General features: G+C 29.5%; 2 protein-coding genes and 1 non-coding gene across 3 annotated transcripts; 1 reads left to right on the forward strand and 2 right to left on the reverse strand.

Moving 5' to 3' along the window:
* Positions 1–1,678: 1,678 nt before the first annotated feature.
* Positions 1,679–7,493, reverse strand: LOC113387787 (tubulin alpha-3 chain-like). Its single transcript, XM_026625163.1, has 5 exons — positions 7,451–7,493; positions 4,618–4,790; positions 4,218–4,427; positions 2,323–2,608; positions 1,679–2,167 (listed from the first exon to the last, which is right to left on the reverse strand). Exons 1-5 carry the CDS (start codon positions 7,476–7,478, stop codon positions 1,719–1,721), a joined length of 1,146 nt encoding a protein of 381 aa, XP_026480948.1. The 5' UTR covers positions 7,479–7,493; the 3' UTR covers positions 1,679–1,718.
* Positions 4,075–4,147, forward strand: Trnav-aac. Its single transcript has one exon. It is a non-coding gene; the product is annotated as a tRNA-Val (tRNA).
* Positions 7,494–10,752: 3,259 nt separating the features above from the next.
* LOC113387786 (caspase-1-like) lies at positions 10,753–11,813 on the reverse strand. The gene is made up of 2 exons (XM_026625162.1): positions 10,916–11,813; positions 10,753–10,845 (listed from the first exon to the last, which is right to left on the reverse strand). The coding sequence occupies exons 1-2, from the start codon at positions 11,803–11,805 to the stop codon at positions 10,785–10,787; spliced, it is 951 nt and encodes a 316-aa protein (XP_026480947.1). The 5' UTR covers positions 11,806–11,813; the 3' UTR covers positions 10,753–10,784.
* Positions 11,814–23,576: the final 11,763 nt, after the last annotated feature.

Here is a 23,576-nt window from a genome sequence, read left to right on the forward strand (position 1 = left end):
TTTTTGCATTCGTTAATTATACAGCGCATAATGTACCACAAAATATGCACAATACAAAACAGAACAAATAAGTTTTCGTCTGAAAATCACTAAAAGTGAAACAGTTAATTTTTATCATTTTGATCCGTGGAATTTAGGCATTCATCAAGTTTTGGCTTTGGTAAAAAAATAAAGTGTATAATATAATTTACAATTTATACATCCAACAAATATAGGAAATTAAAACGTATATAAAAATTGATATTAGATTTTTTTTATTGATTAGATAATAAAATTACAAAATCGTGATAACATTGAATTATAAAAAATATGCTGGTATTGAATAAACAAGTTGAGTCTTTTTACTTTAGAAAGATAAATCAAAGTCGAAACTAGTGGTGTGTGGCATCGTGCTTTAAGGCAAATTGCTTGAACTTTCCATACCCGTAATAAAATATTCGAGAAATATTAAATGTTTTCAAGTAGATTATTATAAATCAGGTATTTTGTACATGTTTACAGAAAAGTAAATGAACAAAACTTAATCGAATTTAAAATGAAGGGCATTATCTAACATTTATAAGAAATGCTAGCAAACCGGGCGAACTCCGTTTCACCACCAGATGGTTTCGTTTTATGTAACATTTCGTTTGGTGATTAAAAGATTAAGAAAAAATTGCCTGCTGTTGAAACTGAATAAAAATTTGCACAATACACGTGATTTATTTGAAGGTTTCCAATTGAAATTTTAGGAAACAAATAGCCTATTTTTTTACTTTTTTTTGCACAATTTCACAGTGATTGTGTTCACTGCCGGATTGGCACATGAAATTAACCCTAGACAATATTAGAATACCCCGTGTTCATAACTTAACTGAAATTAACTGAGCAGAGAACAATGAGTAGCTATCAAACAAATGAGTAGCCGTCAAACAAAAAATATTAGTTTGTAGTACATGCTAAGTATCAGAGATGACGCTATATGTAAAAAAAGAAAAAGTGTTTTCCGCTTTTCTGTTGAAATCTTTCTTCAATTTTCTTTGTTAAACCTCACGGAGTCCGAGACCTTTCCAACGAATGCAAAATCGTCAAAATCGGTTCGTGCGTTCTGGAGTTATATCGTCAGGAAGGAAAACCCGACTTATTTTTATATAATAGATAATGACTGAATTGCAAAGTTAAAATAATTTATTTAAAGTATATAAGCGAGATTTAGAACTTCAGCTAAAATTAAAATTAAAATTCGAATTATTTTCGATATTCAAAAAAATCCAAAAGCAATTTTTTCGTCAACACAAGCAGAAAGTTTTTTGAATCATTCAAATCGGATGCTTAGTTCTCTGAAAAACTGCCATTTTTTGCACATTTAGCTCTGCACATTTAGCGGTATCTTCAAAACGGCTGAACCTGCCTTTGCCTAAAACTAATCACCACTTCTCCTTGTCATTTCGAATTGAATGTTTTTTGGATCACTCATAACGATGCTCCGTTCTCTCTACGCACTGTAATACTATAACTTTGGTTCTAGATTATTATAATAAAATGAAAAACAAAAAAGTCTGAGATCAAAACCATATATCAAGACATATAAAAACGTATACAATTTTGTACAATTCAAAAATTTAAAATTCAAAAACACAACACAAAACTATAATACACAATTTAACATAACGTATGATTTCACATCTCACTCTTTCTCATACGAAAATTATTTTTCCGTATGTTATTTTCCACAATCGTCAGCAACACGCGTCACAAATTTCATCGCTGTCCATACCGACTTCTTCGTAATCTTTCTCCAACGCAGCTAAATCTTCTCTGGCTTCTGAAAACTCTCCTTCTTCCATACCTTCCCCGACGTACCAATGAACAAAGGCACGTTTGCAATACATCAGATCAAATTTATGGTTCAATCTTGCCCAAGGTTCTGCAATTGCAGTTGTATTAGACAACATGCAAACTGCTCTGTGGACTTTAGCCAAATCACCTCCTGGTACGACTGTTGGTGGCTGGTAATTGATGCCAACCTTGAAGCCAGTGGGACACCAGTCGACAAAATGGATGGTTCGTTTGGTTTTAATAATGGCAATGGCAGTGTTCACATCTTTGGGTACAATATCGCCCCGATAAAGCATGCAGCATGCCATATATTTGCCATGGCGGGGATCACATTTTACCATTTGATTTGCTGTGGATAAGTTTGTTTACAATCAGTATACGAAATACTTAAAATGATACCAAGAACATGTTACAACTGGAAACAATATGAAAAAAGTTGTCTTTGTTGAACAATTATAATTCAATTAAAGTTAAATAATATAATTGTGCATGCTGATGGTATACCTGGTTCAAAACAAGCGTTTGTGATTTCCCCCACAGATATGGATTCATGATAAGCTTTCTCTGCAGAAATAATTGGAGCGTAAGTGGCTAGTGGAAAGTGTATTCTTGGGTAAGGTACAAGGTTAGTTTGAAATTCGCTTAAATCGACATTCAGGGCTCCATCGAAACGCAATGAAGCTGTCACCGACGAAACAATTTGTGCTATCAGACGATTTAAATTTGTATATGTTGGCCTATCGATGTCCAAGTTGCGTCTACAGACATCATAGATAGCCTCGTTATCCACCTGTAGTTATAAGTTTATTGATTAAATAAATATGATTAAAATCCAGTTACGGAACTATTTTAATATAGATTAAATGAAATTTATGTTTTGTGCAAAAAGCATCAGAACATGTATTATTTTTCAATATTACATGTACTGATACATCTATTAAATTTTTATTTTTAAGATAATTTGGATGCCCTATTAACATGTCGACAAATAACAAATTTATCGTAGATTATATCCATCAAGTAGGGGCAAAGGTTAGTGAAATTTTTGTCATTGAATTCGCAAACTGGCAATCGTGCCTTAAGGCTAATTGCAGGAACTTCGCGTACCAAAAATTAAAATTTTTAAAAAAGATTCAATTTTCTTTTATAGCTCTGAAAAAAATCGATTCTTGAAATTTTTAAAATTTTTGAAAAAAAATGAACTTTTTGAAAAATTTGATTTTTTTTATACTTTGAAATATTTTGGAAACTGTGAACTTTTTTTTCAAATATATGGCGATACCTTAGCTGCGTAGAAACGAAATATCAAAGCGCGTGGGCGCCGCGTCGCATTATTAGAAGGGATAAACATTGGTACGGAACTCATAGAAAAGTAAACAAAATTGGTTCTTTTTAATAAAATGTGTGATAATTTGCTGTGCATATGTGTAATGATCATTTTTGTCCGCCAAATAGCATTTTTATCACTTTTTTTATTGAATTTCCGAAACCGCTAGACCTGCCTTCCCAGAAATTTTATCAGTTCTTCATTCCGTTAATACAAAATTCAAATAGAATCATGCAAATCGGACCCTTCGATAAAAAAATCAATTACCATTTTTGGCACTTTTTGCCCCGTATCTTCGAAACGGCTCGACCTGCCTTTGCCAAAAACTAAACAGCATGTCTCCTTATCAATACGAATCAAATGTTTTTCGAATTATTGAAATCGGTTAACTCGTGTTACCAAAATCGTCGACGAAAATTTATATCCGCACACACACGCGCATACCTTTATACACACACATACATTTACATACGCACACACACACATACATAATTTTTTTTTAAGGTATGCCAATATAGTGTAGTCATTTAAGTCTTAAGCTTAAATTAGGTAAGAATCTCGAAATTCGAGATACCCAGCTGTAAGTCTGTAAATATTTGTATCAAGACCTACATATGGTAGGGTGTCAATACCATATGTAGGTTTTGAGACAACTTTAGGGTGTCAATATACAAATATTTACAGACATACAGCTGGGAATCTCGAATCCCGAGGTGAAAACTTACTGGACTAATATATTCAGAAGACCCAAAAACGTAGATATGCAAAAATTTTAATTATGATATATAAATGAATAATATATAAAAAATCTATTTTTTTAAACAATATTAAAATTGATATAATACTTTTATATAAAAAAATTAAACAATATGGTTTTTTTCTTATATAAGTAAGTGCAATACAATTAATGCAATGGGCAAGACTAACAAGTTTCCGTGGTGTAGTGGTTATCACATCCGCCTAACACGCGGAAGGCCCCCGGTTCGATCCCGGGCGGAAACAGATTATTTTTGCATATATTTATTTAGATGAAAAAAGCAGCAATTATTATTAGAATTTCAAAATACTGTACCATAAATGCTGCATCAGCATGTTCCAGTGTAGTATGAGTTGTTAACACAGAGTTGTAAGGTTCTACAACTGCTGTGGAAACCTGAGGTGCTGGATAGATGGCAAACTGGAGTTTGGACCTTTTATTGTAATCAAGAGATAGCCGTTCCATGAGTAAGGAGGCAAATCCTGATCCTGTTCCGCCGCCGAAAGAGTGGAATATGAGAAAACCCTGAAAATATTAAAATCTAAATAACATTTATCTTAGGTACCCAGAGAATAATTAAAATTTAAAAAAACGTTTCTGAGATAAAACCAGGCCAAATTAATGTTTAAACAATTTTGAAATCTCTATTAAAATTATATCTGATTTTTTTATTTTTATATTTATTATTCTAATATTATAGATTTTTTTTTCAAACCTGCAATCCACAACACAAGTCTGCACATTTTCGCACTCTGTCCAGAACCAAGTCTACGATTTCTTTTCCTACTGTGTAATGGCCTCTGGCATAATTATTAGCAGCATCTTCTTTACCAGTTATCAGTTGTTCAGGATGAAACAAATGGCGGTAGGTTCCGGTACGAACTTCATCTGGAAAACGATGGTTTATAGACCTCCAATATTGATACAGAACCAAAAAAAAATATTGTGAATGTTATTGAAATCATCACTATATAAAATTCGATGAATTCAAGTGCTTATTATCTAATAATTGATGAAAATAAAAAATTTTGATCACAAAATAGTCATTTTGTTCATATCATTCCCAGTGTATCCGAAATAACTAGACCTCAATTTTCCTAAAAATAACTAATATAATATTGTCAACACGATAATATTTTTATCTAAATCATTCTAATCAAATGGCAATTTTTTTAACCTTAATAATGCAAAAAAAAATTAATTTCTCTTGATTTTTTGCTGTTGATAGTTAAAATAAATAATTAAATGAAAGTTGCAGTAAACAAGTATGCAATTATTGTTTTTTTATATTTTTGCAGAACCGTAATAACCCTGTTTATGAATGGAAATATCTCATTTTCTTTCGCTATAATATAAAAGGAAGGTCATAAAACGTTCAGCATGGCAAATACAATACAATATAAACGTAGAATATTTTATCATTCGTGATTCATCGTAAAAGTCTCTAAAAAATAAATTATACAACGGAATGGGTAAAAATTATACAAATAAAATTAAACAGTATCAGCCCCACAGAACCTGTTCGATGGCTAACGATAAGTAAACATCCTTTATTTGAAAATTATGGTTATCAACATTTCGGCCATATAATAATAAAATACCAATGTAATAAATTATAGGTACGAGTATATTTTGGACTTGGAATTCATCACCACATATAATGCACACCAAACGTTGTAAAAATAAAGATAATTATATTTTGTCAATATTTGATTAAAGATTGTGAAAAATAATGTTAATTTTTATTATTAAAATTTTTAATTTAATAAAAAAAAGTATTTGATGATTTTGACATAAAAATTATCATATTCGGTTGCCGGTTAAAATATATTTATTATTTGTTAAATCTGAAGAAACGACTCGGCTGATCATGGCCACACACACAATTTTTTCCCCACTTTTGTGGCAAACGATTAAGAATGACTCGAAACACCGAAACAAAGCATAAAATTAGCAAAGGGTTTTTCTACTACTGGAAGTTTAAAATTGGCATTGACTTATTTATTATGATTTCATTCAATAGATTGTAAAAAGATCAATATAGTGATTAAATTACAGCACATTAAAATTACTTTCTAATTATTATGTTAATACCAACGACTCGCCATACAAAATCGTTTTTATTTTCATATATCATTAAATAAATCTATGCGTAAGTGTTGTTTCATATTTTTTTGTTTCTGTTCAATAAATGACTGTTATTAGGCCCACAAGCAAATTTCGAACACCCAAGTTGCTAGCAGTTGCCTTTGCATACCACATAATTATTAAATCGACCGAATGATCGCTAGGTGATTAAAAGTTTATAAATATTGTTATTGTCATAAGTATGACAAACAAAATTACAGAAAAAAGACTTTGTAAGATATAGATATTTAAATAATTCTTCATTTTGCACTATTTTGTATAGATAAACATTTTTAACTTCCCGTAGGGTAAGTTATTGTGATCGTCCAAAAATCGAAATTGAAAATTTTTTGCGTATCTTCACATTTTCAAGGTTTCTGAACATTTTGGCATACCTTAGAAAAAATGGATGTGTGTATATGTATGCAATAGTGTATGGACACAATTTTTCGTCAACGTTTTTGGGCGCACGTATCAACCGATTTGAATGGTTCAAAAAATATTCGATTCCTATTGATAGGGAGATATTGTGATTAGCTTTTGGCAAAAGGCGGTCAAGTCATTTTAGAGTTACAGAGCAAAGAGTGCAGAAAATATAAATCGAGTTTTTTAGAGTAACAAAGTATAAAAAATGCCGGTTTTTGAGAGTAATGGGCATCCGATTTGAATGACTAAAAAAACGTTCTGCTTGTGTTTGCAAAACGATTGTTTTTGGGTAAAGAAGCAAGTTTTTTTTTAATTTCTAAACAAACATATTCATGATATCAAAAATAATTTCGATTTTTTAAATTTTGATTCGGTACGGGAAGTTAAAGCAATTTGCCTCTAGGCACGATGTCATACACCACTAGTTTATTTCTATTTTAAGAATTCTGAATACTAAATTAAAAACTTAAACTAAAATATAGTTTAATAATCGCAATATATGAAATAAAATCAGTCAGAATCGTCAGATATAAAAAAGATCATGCGCTGATCACGAATTTTCTTTACGCAATCTCATAAATTGACCTATAGTTAGAAATAATCAGTTTATGAGATTATGAAAGCCTACTTTAGAGAGATTATCATTCCCAAAACATAATATAACGCCTTGTACAAAACAAGTATTCATCCCGATAATAGAAAAATAAAATATATACGGGGGCGTCCATTAATCACGTGATCGACTTTTTAAGGATTTTTGACCCCCCTCCCCCTTGGTGATATGCGGTAACTAACCCACCCCCTCCCCCGCCTAACCTCACGTGTCAAAATTCAGATAAAAAATAAATACACGTGATTAATTTCGTGATTTTTTTTAAATTGTCAAACCCCCCCTTTCTCTAAAAACTTCACGTGATTAATGGTCGCCCCCTAAATCATAATTCAAAAAATAATGACTTTTTCTATAAATAACTTTTTCATAATAAACTGCTAACCTACTACAGTAGGCTCCAGATCCACCATAACTGCCCTGGGCACCCGTTTTCCTGCTGCAGTATCGCTGAAGAACGTGTAGAACGAATCATCGCAACCGCAATCTGCACAAGGATTATCCGATAGAACTTGGCCATCAGGAGTTATGCCGTGCTCCAAACAATACAACTCCCAGCAAGCGTTTCCAATTTGTACTCCACCTTGACCAACATGTATAGATATACATTCCCTCTGGAGAAAAAAATATAATAAGGAATATTATTCTATTAATCTGATTTATTGGCATGTAGCAACCGCAATACTTTTTCTTTATACGTTTGAGAAATTTGTTGAAATTTTATATGCATTATTTTTATTTTCATACCATGGTCTATTTAATTTTGTTATATACTTGCTTTTCGTGCAGCTGCTTCCGATGGCTATTTTTGCAGGAAAACATATTTTTATCTATATTCAAGTGAAAACGTAAATCACTATTTCTAAATATGAGGATGTACATAGCGAGGGATTGGAACCTCCAATCCTGTGATCAGGATCGCGGTTTTAATTACAATACAGTACTTATTTTTTGTACAAATAACTTGGGGGACGTCACATTTTAAGAAGTTTTGCCCTCCCCTCCTCCTGGTGATACGCGGTGATATTCAAAATTAACCCACCCCTCCCCCTCCTAATCTCACGTGTATTTCTAGTTACGAGAAAATGGTAAAATTTTATTTTTTTCAGATTTCAGATCAAAAAATTCAGATAAAAAATAAATACACGTGATATTTTACTGTACCCCCTCCTTCCCCACGTAATATTTCGTGATTTTTTTCAAATTGTCAAACCCCCCCTTCCCAAAAAACCTCACGCGATTAATGGACTTCTTCGCGAAGAAGTTTGTTTTTGCTAGAAAATTCGATTTGCTAAATTTATGTTTTTTAGACGTTTTAGGTCATTCTAAATCGTTGAGATCGAAATTGATAAAATTATACGTGCCTGCGTGTATGTGAGGAAAAATTGCTCTCTTAAAAACGGCTGAACTTAATTCAAAGATTCATGAACCATTTCATGAAAATCGATAACGACTTGCTCCTATTAATTTTGCGCGAAGATCAGCAGTCTAATTTCTATTTAGTCTATTTCTTTATAATTAGCAGGCAAGTACTAAATATTTCGTCCATGTTTTCGCAAAAAATTCTCGTTTGATTTTGAAAATTTCCAAGCTCTTAAAAACGGCTGCACTGAATTGAAAAATTCTAGAGTCATTTCATGAAAATCTATTAGGACTTGCTCCTATTAATTTTGGGCGAAGATCAGCAGAGTCTTTACAATTAGCAGGTAAGTACTAAGTTTTTGGTCCACGTTTTCGCAAAAAATCCTCAATCGATTTTGAAAATTTCAAAGCCGTTCGAAAGATATCAGTTGAATATTCAAATAGATCATAAAATTTCCGTCTTGTTTAAATTAGTCGTACAAGAAATATTATACACATTTATGCAATGATGAGTAATTCAAAACAATACTGACTTCAGCAACATCAATCTAAAATATGATAACTACTATGTAAACATGAGTGATAAAATTCACAAGGCGTGACTAATACGTTCAAACAATGCGAAATATTTCTATTTAACACCATTAAATTATTAATCTAAATGCTGATAATAGAAAATTTAAAATTTACTATTATCAACATAGTTCAATTGCATACTTTAATTTTTTTTCTCTACTGAAATGAAACCCACAATTCTGTTCTTCGTGCTAAATAATATTACAATCCAATTTTTATACACGATACACAATATTTTCAAACCATCGAGCAATTCCTATAGCACCAACATAACTTTTCAGTCCAATTTTATTGAAATATTGCAATTTCTTCCTGGTATTATATCACTGTGATGAAATTTCAAAAAATTCACTCGGGCAGTGTCATGAATGCCCCAAAATGAGATACTTTTCCAATTATGCAATTAGATAAATCACTTACCATGATGTGAAATTATAAAAAACGTATTAATTTAGAATAATTTGGCAAAAAAAGCCGAAAAAATATGTGGCAAATCAAAATTTGGATAACTAATTTAAAATTTAAAATTTTGTTTTGATGACCAAATGTTTACTCCATGATAAAATTTTATTCATGATGTTCAAATGTCATGAACATAATTAATTAAATGAAGCAAATATTAAGATTACAATAAAATACTAATTATCAGACATAAACATTTATTCCATTAAAAAAATACAAAATCCTATATTTTAAATAGAAGTCTGAGTGAAGACTACAGAGATCATTTAAATGCAATTTTGATATGGCTGTTGCATGCAAAAATATAAATTACAATCACAAACAAGTTCATTATGAAAGTAATTTTGTAAAATTATATCTTATTAAATCTACTCACAATGATTTTTAATGTAAATTACAAAGGCACAATATTTATTCAAGTCGATACATTGGCCCTTTAATTTGCACATGTAAAATATCACAAGTGTAAATGATTAGAAACAAATCCTAATTATACTAAAGTAATTTTATTTATTTTGCACATTATTGTTTAAAACTAATGAAGGAATTTAATAACACGTGACCTAAGTATATTAACTAATTTCTATTAAAAATATGTGTTGAAGGTTTAGTTTCCTCTTAATATCACTGAAACTTAGAACAAATTATTCTTTAATAATTTTCTAGAAAAGTTCTAATGTCTACCGTTGTCTTAATGCACTGAGAATTAAATTTATAGTATTTTAAGTCAAGAATACTGTCAAAAATGTAAAATAAATGCTTAGACTTACTATAATTATTTGATTAAGTAAGTTTTTAAGTAATATAAAATGCACTGGTCAATTCGCATGTAATTTGTACATTCTAGAATAACTAAACTAAAAAAAAATATTAACCCTTTGTCATAATAAATTCATCACAATGTTGTCAGAGTGGTAAATCAAGTATTTGCTCGAAAGCACAAAATATTTTGTACAATTTTGTATATTATTCTTATAAACAAGGCCATATAAACCTGTAAAACTTAGATTTATCTACATTTAATTGGTCCTTCATACAAAAGATATTTAAATATGTACAAAATATTATGAGCTTAATCCTAATTCTTACTTTTCATATTAAAACATGACTTTATAATACTAAAATCTGAGTTGAAAGAGACAAAGAAGAAATGTCTTTTGTGTAGTGAGTAAAATCTAAGATAAGTCATTTTCATTCATAGCTAAGCCAATCTAAATCTAATATTAAATGTGAATCAATTTCAGACAAAAGTTTACTTGTTATTAGTCGTATAAGAAATATTATACAGATTTATGCAATGATGAGTATATAATTTATTTTTATTTATTATAAAACATCTTTAGAGGGTTCTTCTTTATCTCTAGTTTTTGACCATGTAACCTTATTCAAAACAAAAAAAAATCAATAAAAAGTGTCAATTTGAATATTTGGTAATAAAAAAATCACTTACTTTTTAGGAAAGAAAACTAACCGAGTGAGCATAGATGTTATGCATGGTATCTGCTTCTTACGATGCATTATAATACTATCAGGCGTATTCGATTCAAAGTCAGTAGCAACCCTACGACAAACAAAGGTAAGAAGAGTCAACAAATCCCTTGTTCTACCATTTAATTGCAATTCATTGCACAAAGCCTGCATGAACCATGAACCATTTGTTGTGTTCCTCCAGGAATAATAGCCAGGAATTGTGGAATAAGCTATTAAAAAGTCAGCTTGGGAAGGTATTCTATATGAATAAGCTGATCCATCTGTCTCTGTTCGATTGCTTAGTGTGACTCCTTCATCTAATTGATCACCTTGGCAAGCTTGAATGAAAAATATTTTGGGTTTACCAGCGAGTGTAGGACATCGGTCTGCAGTGAACATGCCGAGTAAGGAGTCTAATTTATATGGAGTGTCTTTAGCATAAATTGTACCCATTTCACCATGGCTTAAAATTGACACAACAATACAATCATTATCTGTGTGGTCCATGGTAGCTAAGTCTTCTAAGACTTTATACATGTCTTTAAATTTATAGTCATGGCATATTGCCACTTTGAAGCCTAAATTTTTCAGTATATTCTCCAAATTATTGCCATCAACATCAGTGCCGTGTCTTTCTTTGAGTTGAGACACATTGAAAGTTTTGTGGTTGAATATTATAGCATGGCCCCTGTGTTTATGTTCCATATTGTAACATTCAGAGTCAATACTCACAGGCATTTTTGCTATAATATTCTTACCCATAGGTAAAGAAGTACCTAAGGCATCACCTTCATCGTTTTTAATCACTTTTGTGAAAGCTTCACTTTCTTTGTTTGACTCATTGTCGTTGATAATGATTGCGTTATCCATTTTATATTTTTACTGAAATAAACAAATGTATTTTATCATAAAGATGGTAAATTTATACACTACACAATTACTTTAATTCAGTTATTTTATATATTTATAAGATTTTTACCGTAAAATTCACAAATATCGTTATTACCTTGCACAAAATAGTCAAATATTGCCAGTTCCAAGAATAACTAATCAAAACACAAAAATGTGTGTTGCCAGGCGCTGTCAAATAGATACTTCGAAAAGCATTGACTATATACGTAAGATGGATAGATTTTGTTCTTTGATGATGAGTAGCTAAGATGATAATCTGATGAACTGTTTATCGCAAATAAATTATAACTAGTGGTGCATGGCATCGTGCCTTGAAACTCGTACTTTCCGTACTAGAAATTAATTTTAAAAAAAGATTATTTTTTTTAACTTTGAAAAAATCAGATCTTTGAGAAATTTTAAATTTTTGAAAAAAATTGACTTTTTGGAAAAAAATGTTTTCTTTATTTTGAAATATTTGGGAAATTTTGAACTTTTTTTCAAAGCAATCGTACTGCTTTAGCTGCATAGAGATGAGTAAGCGCCGCGTCGCCGTCTAACGGACAAACGATGTTACGGAACTCATAGAAAAGTAAACAAAATTTATTTTTAAAATCTCCATAAAATATCTGACAATTTGATGTGCCTATGCCTAATGACCATTTTTGACCGCCAAACGGCTTTTTACTAGATCACCGAAACCGCTGGACCTGTCTTCCCAAAAATTTAATTAGTATTAGTTCATCTTGTCAATATAAGTAAATAAGTAAAATGTTTTCTGAATTATTAAAATCGGACGATCCGTTCACTTAAAAACAGAGTTACCGTTTTTTACACTTTTTGCTCCTTTGGGCTAGACCTGCCTTTGCCAGAAACTAATCAACGCGTTTCCTTATCTGAATAAATGAAATCGGTTGAACCATGTTCCCATTTCCATCCATTTTTTCTAAGGTATGCCAAAGTGCTCAGAAACCCCTGAAACGTAAAGATAAATCAAAATTTTTATTTTCGATTTTTTTGTGATCACTATAACTTACCCTATGGAAAGTTAAATATTACAATAACAATAAATAACTAATAAGTTTTTTTAAATAGAAAAGTTCTCATTTGGATTTATATTGTTAATCAAAGTTAATTTGACCAAAAAATTTGTAGCAAATATCATTTATAATTACGTATTATATTTTAATTATAATGCTCCAAATAATATATAATGTATAACATAGAATCAATCAATAATTTTATTTATGCCCAAATACACCCTTTTCCTCCTTTTTATTTGTACTGATTATCCGAAAGAAAAAAGGTCAATTAAAACAGTTGTTGTAACATTACAAATAAAATACATATTTTCATTATTATATTTTATAAACATATTTATTTTATAAATCTCTGTAGTAATACACTATAGAATCTGCCAATAAATTTTTAGTTATTCCATTTCATTATCATAAGTAAGTTTGATTACAGTATTAATAGATATTCTAGTTTAAGATATATTATTACATAGACTTTTATATTTTATATATTTGGCACATGTAAATAAGAATTTAAAAATAAAATAATAAATTTGTATATAAATATATAAAAATAACAATTTTAACAGGTAACCATTCAGCTATTGAAAGCAAAATAAGTTATGTTAATAATAATTAGTCTTAAATTTTTGCAGAAATAATTAAAAAATAAAAGAGCACATAAATGGCATAAAATGAACAAAAGACATAACGGTCATATTTACGAAAAAAACTATAAACTCATATTAATAATTATCTCATATTAATTGAGTTTTGCAAAAAAGACTCAAGTCTCAAATCTGACTTGAACTCTTTCAAGCATAACTTAGTTTTTCTTTTTAATTGCAAGATGGATGGATGTTAAAAAACGTTTTTTTTTATATATTTATAATTTTTTAACATCTGAATATACATACATCAGTAATGATATAAATTCATATTTTAATCTTTTGATAATGGTCCCATTCTAACTCCTACTCCAAAATAAAATTACTATCATTTACATGTTACGATATTATGTGATTTTATAACAGTGCATATTCACATTAAAATACATAACTAAAAGATTGTCTTCAATATTTTTATAGAATAAAATTGTTCACAATAAATATATATCAAAATTATATTTAACTTTGTTATTTTTATAATATTAAAAATATAATTTGTTAAATAAAAATTTAAATATCTATTGAAAAATTATATTTTCAGTACTAACGTATACATAATATATATTATAGACATTATTTGCATTATATTTCATTTGGTTTTGACTAGAATTATTTTAAGCAGTAGCCAATATAATTTACCTTACTATTAATACAATTTAATTTTATTCCGCTCATTTATAACTATAGATATTCAATAACTTGTGAGAAAGACATTTTTTGTGACACCAAATAGTAGCCAAATAGTAGATTAAAAATCCCACAAAGAACCCTTTAAATGCTCAATGTAATCCCTTAATTTAAAAAGTTTCATTATAAAATACACAAGATGCTGATTCTGTATTAATAGTTCATAGTAATACAACATAAAAAATTAAAATATTGATTGTCTAATTAATTCTTTTTATATTGAAAATAAAGAAATCATATATCGTTTTACAATTTATAGGCATAATTTACTTTCATACCATTTATATCAATATCAATTAATTTTTCAAGACCAATCAATTAATTAGTCAAGAGTGATTACGACTTATCTTTAAAATTTAATAAAGATGATTTTTTTGAAGGCAATTTAATAACTGGATAATTTGTTTTAAGAATAAAAATGGTGTAATAGTATAATATTGATAATTAAAATCAGTTTGAAACTGAAACGCCCCATGTGTAAATTTTTATGCCGATAGAATACACTGATTCAGACTTAAATTTTATTTGCAACGTATAAAATATTTTTATATTTACCTTACATAATATAGCTAAAAACGTGAAGAAAATTTTAAAATCCTATTCAAGTATTTTAGTTGCTATTACTTGGTGCACAGAAAATGTTCTTCTTACAAGAGTTATTCAAATTCATGAGTTCATTTACATATAATAAATATGCGTCCAAGCATCTTTAGTTTCTTCATTTAATTTACATCATTATGATTTTTGAATAAAATTTTACACATTTCCCCTTTCTGCAAACCCTTGCACAACAACGTTTTTGATCTTTCGGCTGCACTTCTGGCATTTCCTTGGAGCCTTCTTGCTCTCACCTCCAATGAGACAGTACTTTCTCCATTATTAAAATAAGAATCAGTAGCTGCAGGATCTGGATCAGCGTAGTTTCCTGAAACTTCTTGATCGAAATCAGATTCATCAGAGCCACGTAGATCTAGCATGTATCTGACTTCAGCTTGCTTAACACTATTGATAGTTTTCTTTTTTTCTTCCAAAGTTTCACTTTCTTCTTCAACGTTGTTATCGTCTATATCAATAGAATTTTCGTCGTCTTTTTCTTCATAATCATCAGCAGAATTCACAAAATCACTAGGTTCGTCGTTGTCTATGATGATCTCCTTCGGCCACGTATTCACGGTCCATCTAGCAGAATCTGCATTGACTTCATCACTACGCATTTTGTTCATATCATAAACTTTTATGACGGTATCTGGAATACTGTCATCGTTTTCTAGAAACTGTTCTTTGTTCAAATCTAGATTATCGAATGACAATTTTGCAGGCGCTAAAATAATAAATGCGATGCACGCTAGAAGAATCAAGGTAACTGCTAAAGGTAGCACCAAGTTTCGCTTATGGATCGCTAAATACATTTTGTGTGTTTATGACAATTTGTCTATATATCTTAAATAAATTGACACTATCAAATGTAAAATTTGATTAAAAAACTATCATATTCCAATTACACCCTTCACTTCAATTTTAACCAATAAAACTTTGCACCTATTCGTTACATTGCACACACGGGCAAAACAAACACTGTGCTCAATATTTCCGAAAGTCATAAATCGAATCTAATAATAAATAAGTATTCCACAAAGCACATAACTCACAGAACAAGCCCCGAGAACGTAATTCTTGTTCACCTATATATTTTACACATTTTTTGTGGGGTGCTTGCCTCGTACCTCGAGACGATCTGTTTTATGCGGCACGTAACTGCACTATTTTTTCGTTTAGTGTGAAAGATTTTGATAGCCCCACGATCAAACGTTTGTTCATGAATAAAATGTTTCGCAGTGATCGCGCAAAGAGACGACAGAGAGGAAGGTCAGATTCACTGCAACAAAATGAGGGGTTGAAAAGCCCCAACCCACTGCAGGACAGGGTTTACACTTTTGTTTTCTTATGCACTTGACTTTAAAATTGAATCTCGAAATAGAGTAGAAAAACCTAATTTTTTTTCTAAATATAGGTTCCTAATTAATAAGGTACCACATATTAACATATCAACACTTACGCAACACACATACATGCACTTACCAACATATACAGATATTGGATGAATAAGTTACAAATGAGAAAATGCTGAAGAGAATGGAAGAAGAAAAAATTTTACTGAACACAATTTCGAAAATGAAATTAAACTGGATTAGACCAAGTCTGCAAAAAAATTGCTTTTTATACGATGTCGTCGAAGGTAAAACTAGTGGTGTATGGCATAGTGCCTTAAGGCACAAAAACAAAACTTTGAAAAAAATAGATCTTTGAGAAAAATTTTATTCTTTTTCTATTTTAATTTTTTTTTGTATTTTGATTTTTTCTGATTAAAGAACTAAAAGAATACCAGGAAACTGAAAGCGGAAGCACAGGACCAAAAACATGGAAGCAGAAGTTTGAAAGAAAAAATCCATAAAAATGAATAAAAGGTGCTTAATTGTAATAGAAATAATAAACAAAGGAGAAAAAAAAATCTTGATTTGTGATGCTCTCACACCATGGATCTGCCTTCGAGCAGACTACTGTTTATTAATATTTTATGCTTCTGCATAAAAAAAAATTATTTTGTTTCTAATATGTTTCTTCAAATTCATTTACTTAAATCTATGATTGCTTTCTAATTGTATAGCAATTGACTTCTCAACCAACTCGCCTGTCCTTTTATGGTTTTCGAGTGATTAACGTGAAAATTTTATAATTTTCAGGTGATTTTTTCTATTTCTAATTATTATACTAATTATTGGAATAGGCTTGATTCTGAGATGAGAAAGTTTATAGGATATAATATACTCAAATATAACATTAAATTAGTACTTTGAAACTTATCGACATCTGTGACTCCAAGAAAAAGATTTCCAAATAGGCGAAAACTTAGTCTTCTATATTAGTACTGAACCTTAAGCCATTCAGATTTTGTTAATTTAAGTTGTATTTTTAAATATGACATTTAAAGAATTTGTAAATTGTGAATCGAATTACTGAAGTGTTTTAAGAATCAAATTAGGCTTGTCATCTAAACCAATAAATTTTCACAATACTTCATTATTTGTTATACAATCTAATCCAAATTTCGATTACAAAATTTGTAGTGTTTCCATATCAGATTGCAAATTTCCAACAGCCTAATAAAAATAATAATTTTATTAAAAACTTTTCTATAATCATATTTTTTATAACAAACTTTTTTATAACAAATTTGTTTAATTTTGCAAAATGATATCAATTTTTTGAAGATGATTGAGAGATAGGATTAAAAGTTTACCTACTACTTATAGATAGTAAAGAAATTTTGCAGATCCCAAAATATAAAATGTAATATTATATATCAATTAAAAGAAAAATATATTTAGTTTGTAAAGAAATCGATATACCCAAAAAATTTCTATAAATCGAAATGAATTTTTAGAAGATGCTAGAGAAAAATGATAAAAGTATTTTTGCAAATTCCGAAATAAAAAGTGCAGTATATATCAAACTGAGTGAAATGTCTTTAGTCTTTTTTCTATGTTTTCAAACAAAAATAAAAAATAGTAGTCTTATGAGCTGTTGTTATCATAGCTACGTAGCTTTTTTTAGAAGGCAACGATTGGCCTATTTGATGTGATAATTTTTAATTTAATTCAATAATGCCGGGGAAAAGATATTTTCACTTGAAAACATATTTTCAAGTGATAACCGATGCCGCTATTGCTTGACATCAAGCTATCGGAGCTGATTATCACACCTGAAACATTTTGATTAAAAGCCCAAAAGTCCAACCACTAAGCAACGAGGAAGCTACACTTTAGGCCTATAAAACACATATTTTTATATAATTATCAATTATGTATTTTATTGAAATTGTGATTGATAAAAAATTTTGACAATAAAAATTGTTCTTTATAACAAAAAATCGGTGGCGAGAATAGCTCATCTGTCATTCTTGGCAATTACATAAAAAATATGCAAAAGTTTAAAAGAAATTGAATTGTTAATTAGAAAGTGCATAAAAATAAAACTAAAGTAGAATTTAAAAATAGTTAATTTGAAATTAAAGATAATTAGAACTGTTAAATTGAATTTGAATAAAATTAGAAGAAAGAAGAAAGCAAGACAAAAGTTAGAATTGGAGAAAATCAGAATTAAGTTGAGTTGAATTTGAATAAAAATATTAGAAGTAAGAAGAAAAAGCAAGATTAGATTATTTATTTAAGATGAACAGAATATAAGAAAAAATGAAATGTTGTACATGGCTAAATGCTCTAAGTAAGCAAGGCCAATAAAATTAAAAAACTATAAGAAGAAATCACATTGTAATTCTAATTCAGTGTTATATAAGAATAATTATTTATTTTATCTAAACAATTCGGCGTACAAGAATTTAACCGGCATTCGTATATACAAATCTAGTATCGACCACATGTTCACAAATCGGTCTAGTTGAAAATCTATTTTTAATCCAATCAGTCAGTAGATCATCGATAAACAAATAATCGTCCAGAACAAAATGGCCAGCCCTAATAGAGTCAGTGGTACACGGCAAATCTCGCACGGCAAATACTGTGTACGTTTTGTTTCGCGCCAAAGTGGGGGGCGACTTTTTGGGGCATGCGCATTTCCACTGTTTTTCCATGCAGGGCCGTAGCTATCGATTTGTTTTGGAGGCACATATGTAAATTTTTCTATTACATATGTAATCTACTATTCAAAGGGGTTGAAAATGATGATAACAACGCAGGAAATACAATAATAGATTGTATGAGGGTTATGCTTGTAAGCGCGGATTAAAGTATTAAATTGATAGATTGGGGTAGCAGTTGAATTGAGAATGAAACGAAAAAGTAGAAAGGATTTTTTTTAAATGTAGTATGATGTCAATTCGACTATTCGGGGATGAAATTTGTTAATCCAATACAGTATTGTGCGGCACACGTATCAATTCACACGAATTCTTGCATAGGACTGGGTTATACAATAGATACTAAAGATTAAACAAGTTATAAAGGATGTATAGAAATATAAGTTTTTTGAGTAAAATGGAGATATACACGGTTCCAAAGTAATTCGAATCGTGACATTTCAATAATTTTTCTTCGGAATTACAAATTCCTGATTAATTATATTAACCTTTTCCGCTCGAAAAATCTAAATTTACCACATATTTTGTCGCCTGAGAGGAAAGGGTTAATATAATAATTAATACTAAAATTATTACTTTTTATGATACTTTTTATAATATACACTCTATTTCGTCTTCATTCAAGTAGTTTTATTATATTTGTACGGATAGGTTTACCATGCACTTAAATGCAAGCTTCCTCGGTCTTACAAACAAAACAGCAATACAAACAAATATGTCCTAAAGATGAGCGTATATCGAGATTTATATGAATTTTGCCGAAGCGGCAGCGGCATCCGAGTGGAAAGGGTTAATAAAACATTCCGGTTATACTGAATTACTTGGACCATAAATAGTACCCTTCTTTCCAGGTTATGACTTATGACGAGAGTCATTTAGATGGAATGATTGAAAGCCCAAAATACCCTCTTGTCCTAAAAAGTAGTATTTGAAAATGTACCATCTTCTATATATAAAAACATAACCCATTGTAAATAACTTCGTATGATTGAAAGTCTTAACAGCTAAAAATTTTTGGCACTGTCCAATAAGTTTCAAAATTAATCAATAAATTTCAAGAAAAAAATTAACTTTTTTCTGAAAACTGGATTCGATAATTTTGTGTTCTCAATGTATAAGTGATTCTGATTTGTTACACTCAAAAATTGAAAAAAGATTTGTGCAATAATTTTCTCAAAAACTTGTGCACCAATTTTATAACATAATAAACTATTTAATGAAAAATTAGCACAATAAACTCTTTAACTCAATTGAGTATCTCTAAATTTATTTAATATGTTAGTTGAGCATTTGATCTTTCAAATTAACATTATAAAAAAATTAATTAAAAATCGCAAACTATTTGCTGCATCATGTTGCAAACATGCCAATTTTAATTAATGTTAAATAATCTTGGGTGACAATCAGCAAAATATTATATATAGATTGGTAAATGAATAGATCGAACAATGTGTAATGCATTATATAGTTAAATATTCAGTTATATCGATTATACAATATCTAATGAACCAATTCTGTCGCATAACAGACAAATGTTATGGCAAAGCTATGTTATGAAGAACTTTCCATTCTAAATATTGACATAAGCCAGGTTGTCTGAAAGAAAACCCAACCTAGAAATCTCACAAATGTCAAAAAACGATCTTAGATAACAGGGTCTTTCTGACCTAGCTTCATAACATGCGAGTGAGGTTGCAGTTTATGTATAAAACGCCTGAATGCACAGCAAATACATGACATTTTGATAGAATTGAGTAATATTCAGTACCATATTGTATGCAAGTTGGTGCATAACATGGCCTTGCCATAACATTGGTCTGTTGTGCGGCAGAATCGGCCCATAAATCTATTTGGTAGATTTTGTTGGAAACCAAGTTCAAATTAAAATTCATTGTACTATCAACTTATATTTTATGTGTTAAATATATAAAATACTTCATGTAGACAGATAGACATTAAACGGGCAGCTATAGGGTTTAGAACAACATACAAATAAACCAGAAAATAAGTTTATATAAATATAAAAAAAAACGCGCACTTTCATGCAAAGATGATTCTCGGAAAAAATATTTGTGTTAGCCGCATGTTTACCTTTTATATTCGAACAAATATATATTCTAACTTATGATATTACATGCTTTTACGTCTAGACTTGTAATGATTCTAATATTCATCAGGCAAAGTAAGTTATTCAGAATATATTATTTGTCTATAAGACTACTTGTATTAAAGGATTTCTTGAAATAAAATATCTACATGGATGATGTATTAGAATAGAATCATTTTATACACATTGAAACTCTGAATTTATTTATTGATGAGCATGCAGCTCATTTTATACATTTATACATTGATGAGCGTACAAAATTACTAACTTTCCTTTAATATTTATTCTGTTCGAATGGCCTTTGATAAGGTCTGGCAGCCTGGGCTGTTTTATAAAATTAAAAAATATTGTTCAGTTAAACACTTGAAATTATTAAAATTATATTTAGAAAACAAATCCTTCCAGATTAGAGTGAATGCAAAAACGTCAGATTTCTTTAAAATAGAGTCAGGTGTCCCGCAGGGCAGCGTCCTGGGACCACTATTATATGTGTCATTTATAATAGACATACCGACACCTCCTAACTCTACTATAGCTGCATTTGTTGATGACACTGCCATTTTATTCAGAAATCATAATCCCTTATTAGCATCTCAACTGACTCAAAATTATATATCCATATTGGAGAAATGGTTAAACAAACGGCACATAATTCAAGAATGAAGAGAAAAAAGTTTCTATATATATTTTACATATTTAACATATTGCAAGATAGATCAGTGGATCCTATTTTAATAATCACTTTAGCTTACTGAAATATTGTAATTTTTCTGATTGTTAAATAAATATTTTAATTTTAATACTTCCAGATTAGAGTAAACGCAGAAACGTCAAATTTATTCAAAATAAAGTCAGGTGTCCCGCAAGGTAGCGTTCTAGGACCGCTATCATATGCGTTATTTATAATAGACATACCGACACCTTCTAACTCGACTATAGCTGCATTTGTTGTAGACAATTTTTTATTTAGAAATTATAATCTCCAATTAACATCTCAACTGACTCAAAATTATATATCCATATTAGAGAAATGGCTAAACAAATGGCACATAACTCAATAATGAAGAGAAAACGGCATCTACATAGTATATAATTACAATCATTAGAGGTATATATTTTAACCAACATATTGTAAGATAGATCAGTGGATCTTATCTTATTTTAATACTCACTTTATATGAATATAATATAATATGAATATAAAATAATGTATATACATATATTGCAAAAATGTTGTGAGTAAATATTTTTGGAAAAATATTGTGAGAAAAATTTAAAAAACTATTTCTCTAACCGCCCTTAATTACTACTCCAAGCTACAACCCTTAACTAACAGTTCGATCAATATCTTCTGCAATAAAAACATTGTTCAACGTGATTTAAGTAACGGCGGTGTCACTTTTAAAACTTTTGCCAAATGCTAATCCCACAATTTATTTCCTCATCTTTAGGAATTATATGAAAGAAAAGTTTTAGCTGCTAATAACCGTCGCGAAATGATAAATTTATGCGCGAGGGATGTTTTCAGGTGTACATAATATATTTCGTAATTAACGGAAAAAGTAATTTATATTAAATTAATTTTACATAAACTTTTTGATTATAATCTACTTGGTATAATACACATACACATCTGTAAATGTCCCTACTTGTATCCTAAAATGAAAAGAAGATTAACTCATTAATTAGGTATAAGTAATTATTTGTAGATTAATACATCGTTTCAAGTAATTAATCTTTAATTAATTTGTCATTTGCTTTGATCATTAAATGCGTTTATATTTTTTACTTTCAGTATCTTGTTGTATTTATAGGAATTTGCTAACAAATTTTAAATTTAAAATTACATTATAAATTTTAACATTATGATTAATTTTGTGCAAAGTACGATATCGCAATGGCGTTTTTGTGGTTTACTATCTGTTGAAACTGATAGTAGTAAAAAAATTATTTATGCAATATATCAAATTATTTTTCATGTGCTATTTTTCCATTGTTGTTTTCTAACTATGTTTTTAAATGCAACTGTATTTTCAATTGGAAATTTGCAAAAACTTATTGATAACTGGTATATCTTCTTAACAGTTCTTAATATGGCAGGTTGGTACATAAAAATATGGTCTAATGTTTTTATGTCTATTTTTTTCAAAATAGCAAGAAACAGCAGGAAACAAAAAAATTAGAAGCTAAAGCTAATGTTACAAAAAGATAGAGAAAAAAGTTGGAATATAAAAAAAATAGAATTTACTCCATGGAGTCAAGTGTTGGTCATTTTCTAATAAACAGATTATCGAAAAAACTTGTGGTGCATGGCATCGTACCTTAAAGCAAATTGCTGGAACTTTCCGTGCCGTAAAAAATTACACAAAATGTGTACACATAATTAAAATTTCTATAAAATATCTGATAATTTGATGTACATTTCTCCAACAAACATTTTTGATCGCCAAATGACATTTTTTTAACTTATTTTTATTGAGAGTCCATTACCGCTGGATCTGCCTTCTCATAAATTTAATCAGTTCTTTATCTTGTCAAGACAAGTAAAATGTTTTTTGAATTATTAAAATCGGACGCTTCGTTCTCTTAAAAATTAAATTACCATTTTTGGTTCTTTT

The sequence above is a fragment of the Ctenocephalides felis genome, unplaced genomic scaffold (assembly GCF_003426905.1).
Source record: "Ctenocephalides felis isolate EL2017-DRISC unplaced genomic scaffold, ASM342690v1 CF-g0.4_SCAFFOLD_03572, whole genome shotgun sequence".
Classification (NCBI taxonomy): Eukaryota; Metazoa; Arthropoda; class Insecta; order Siphonaptera; family Pulicidae; genus Ctenocephalides; species Ctenocephalides felis.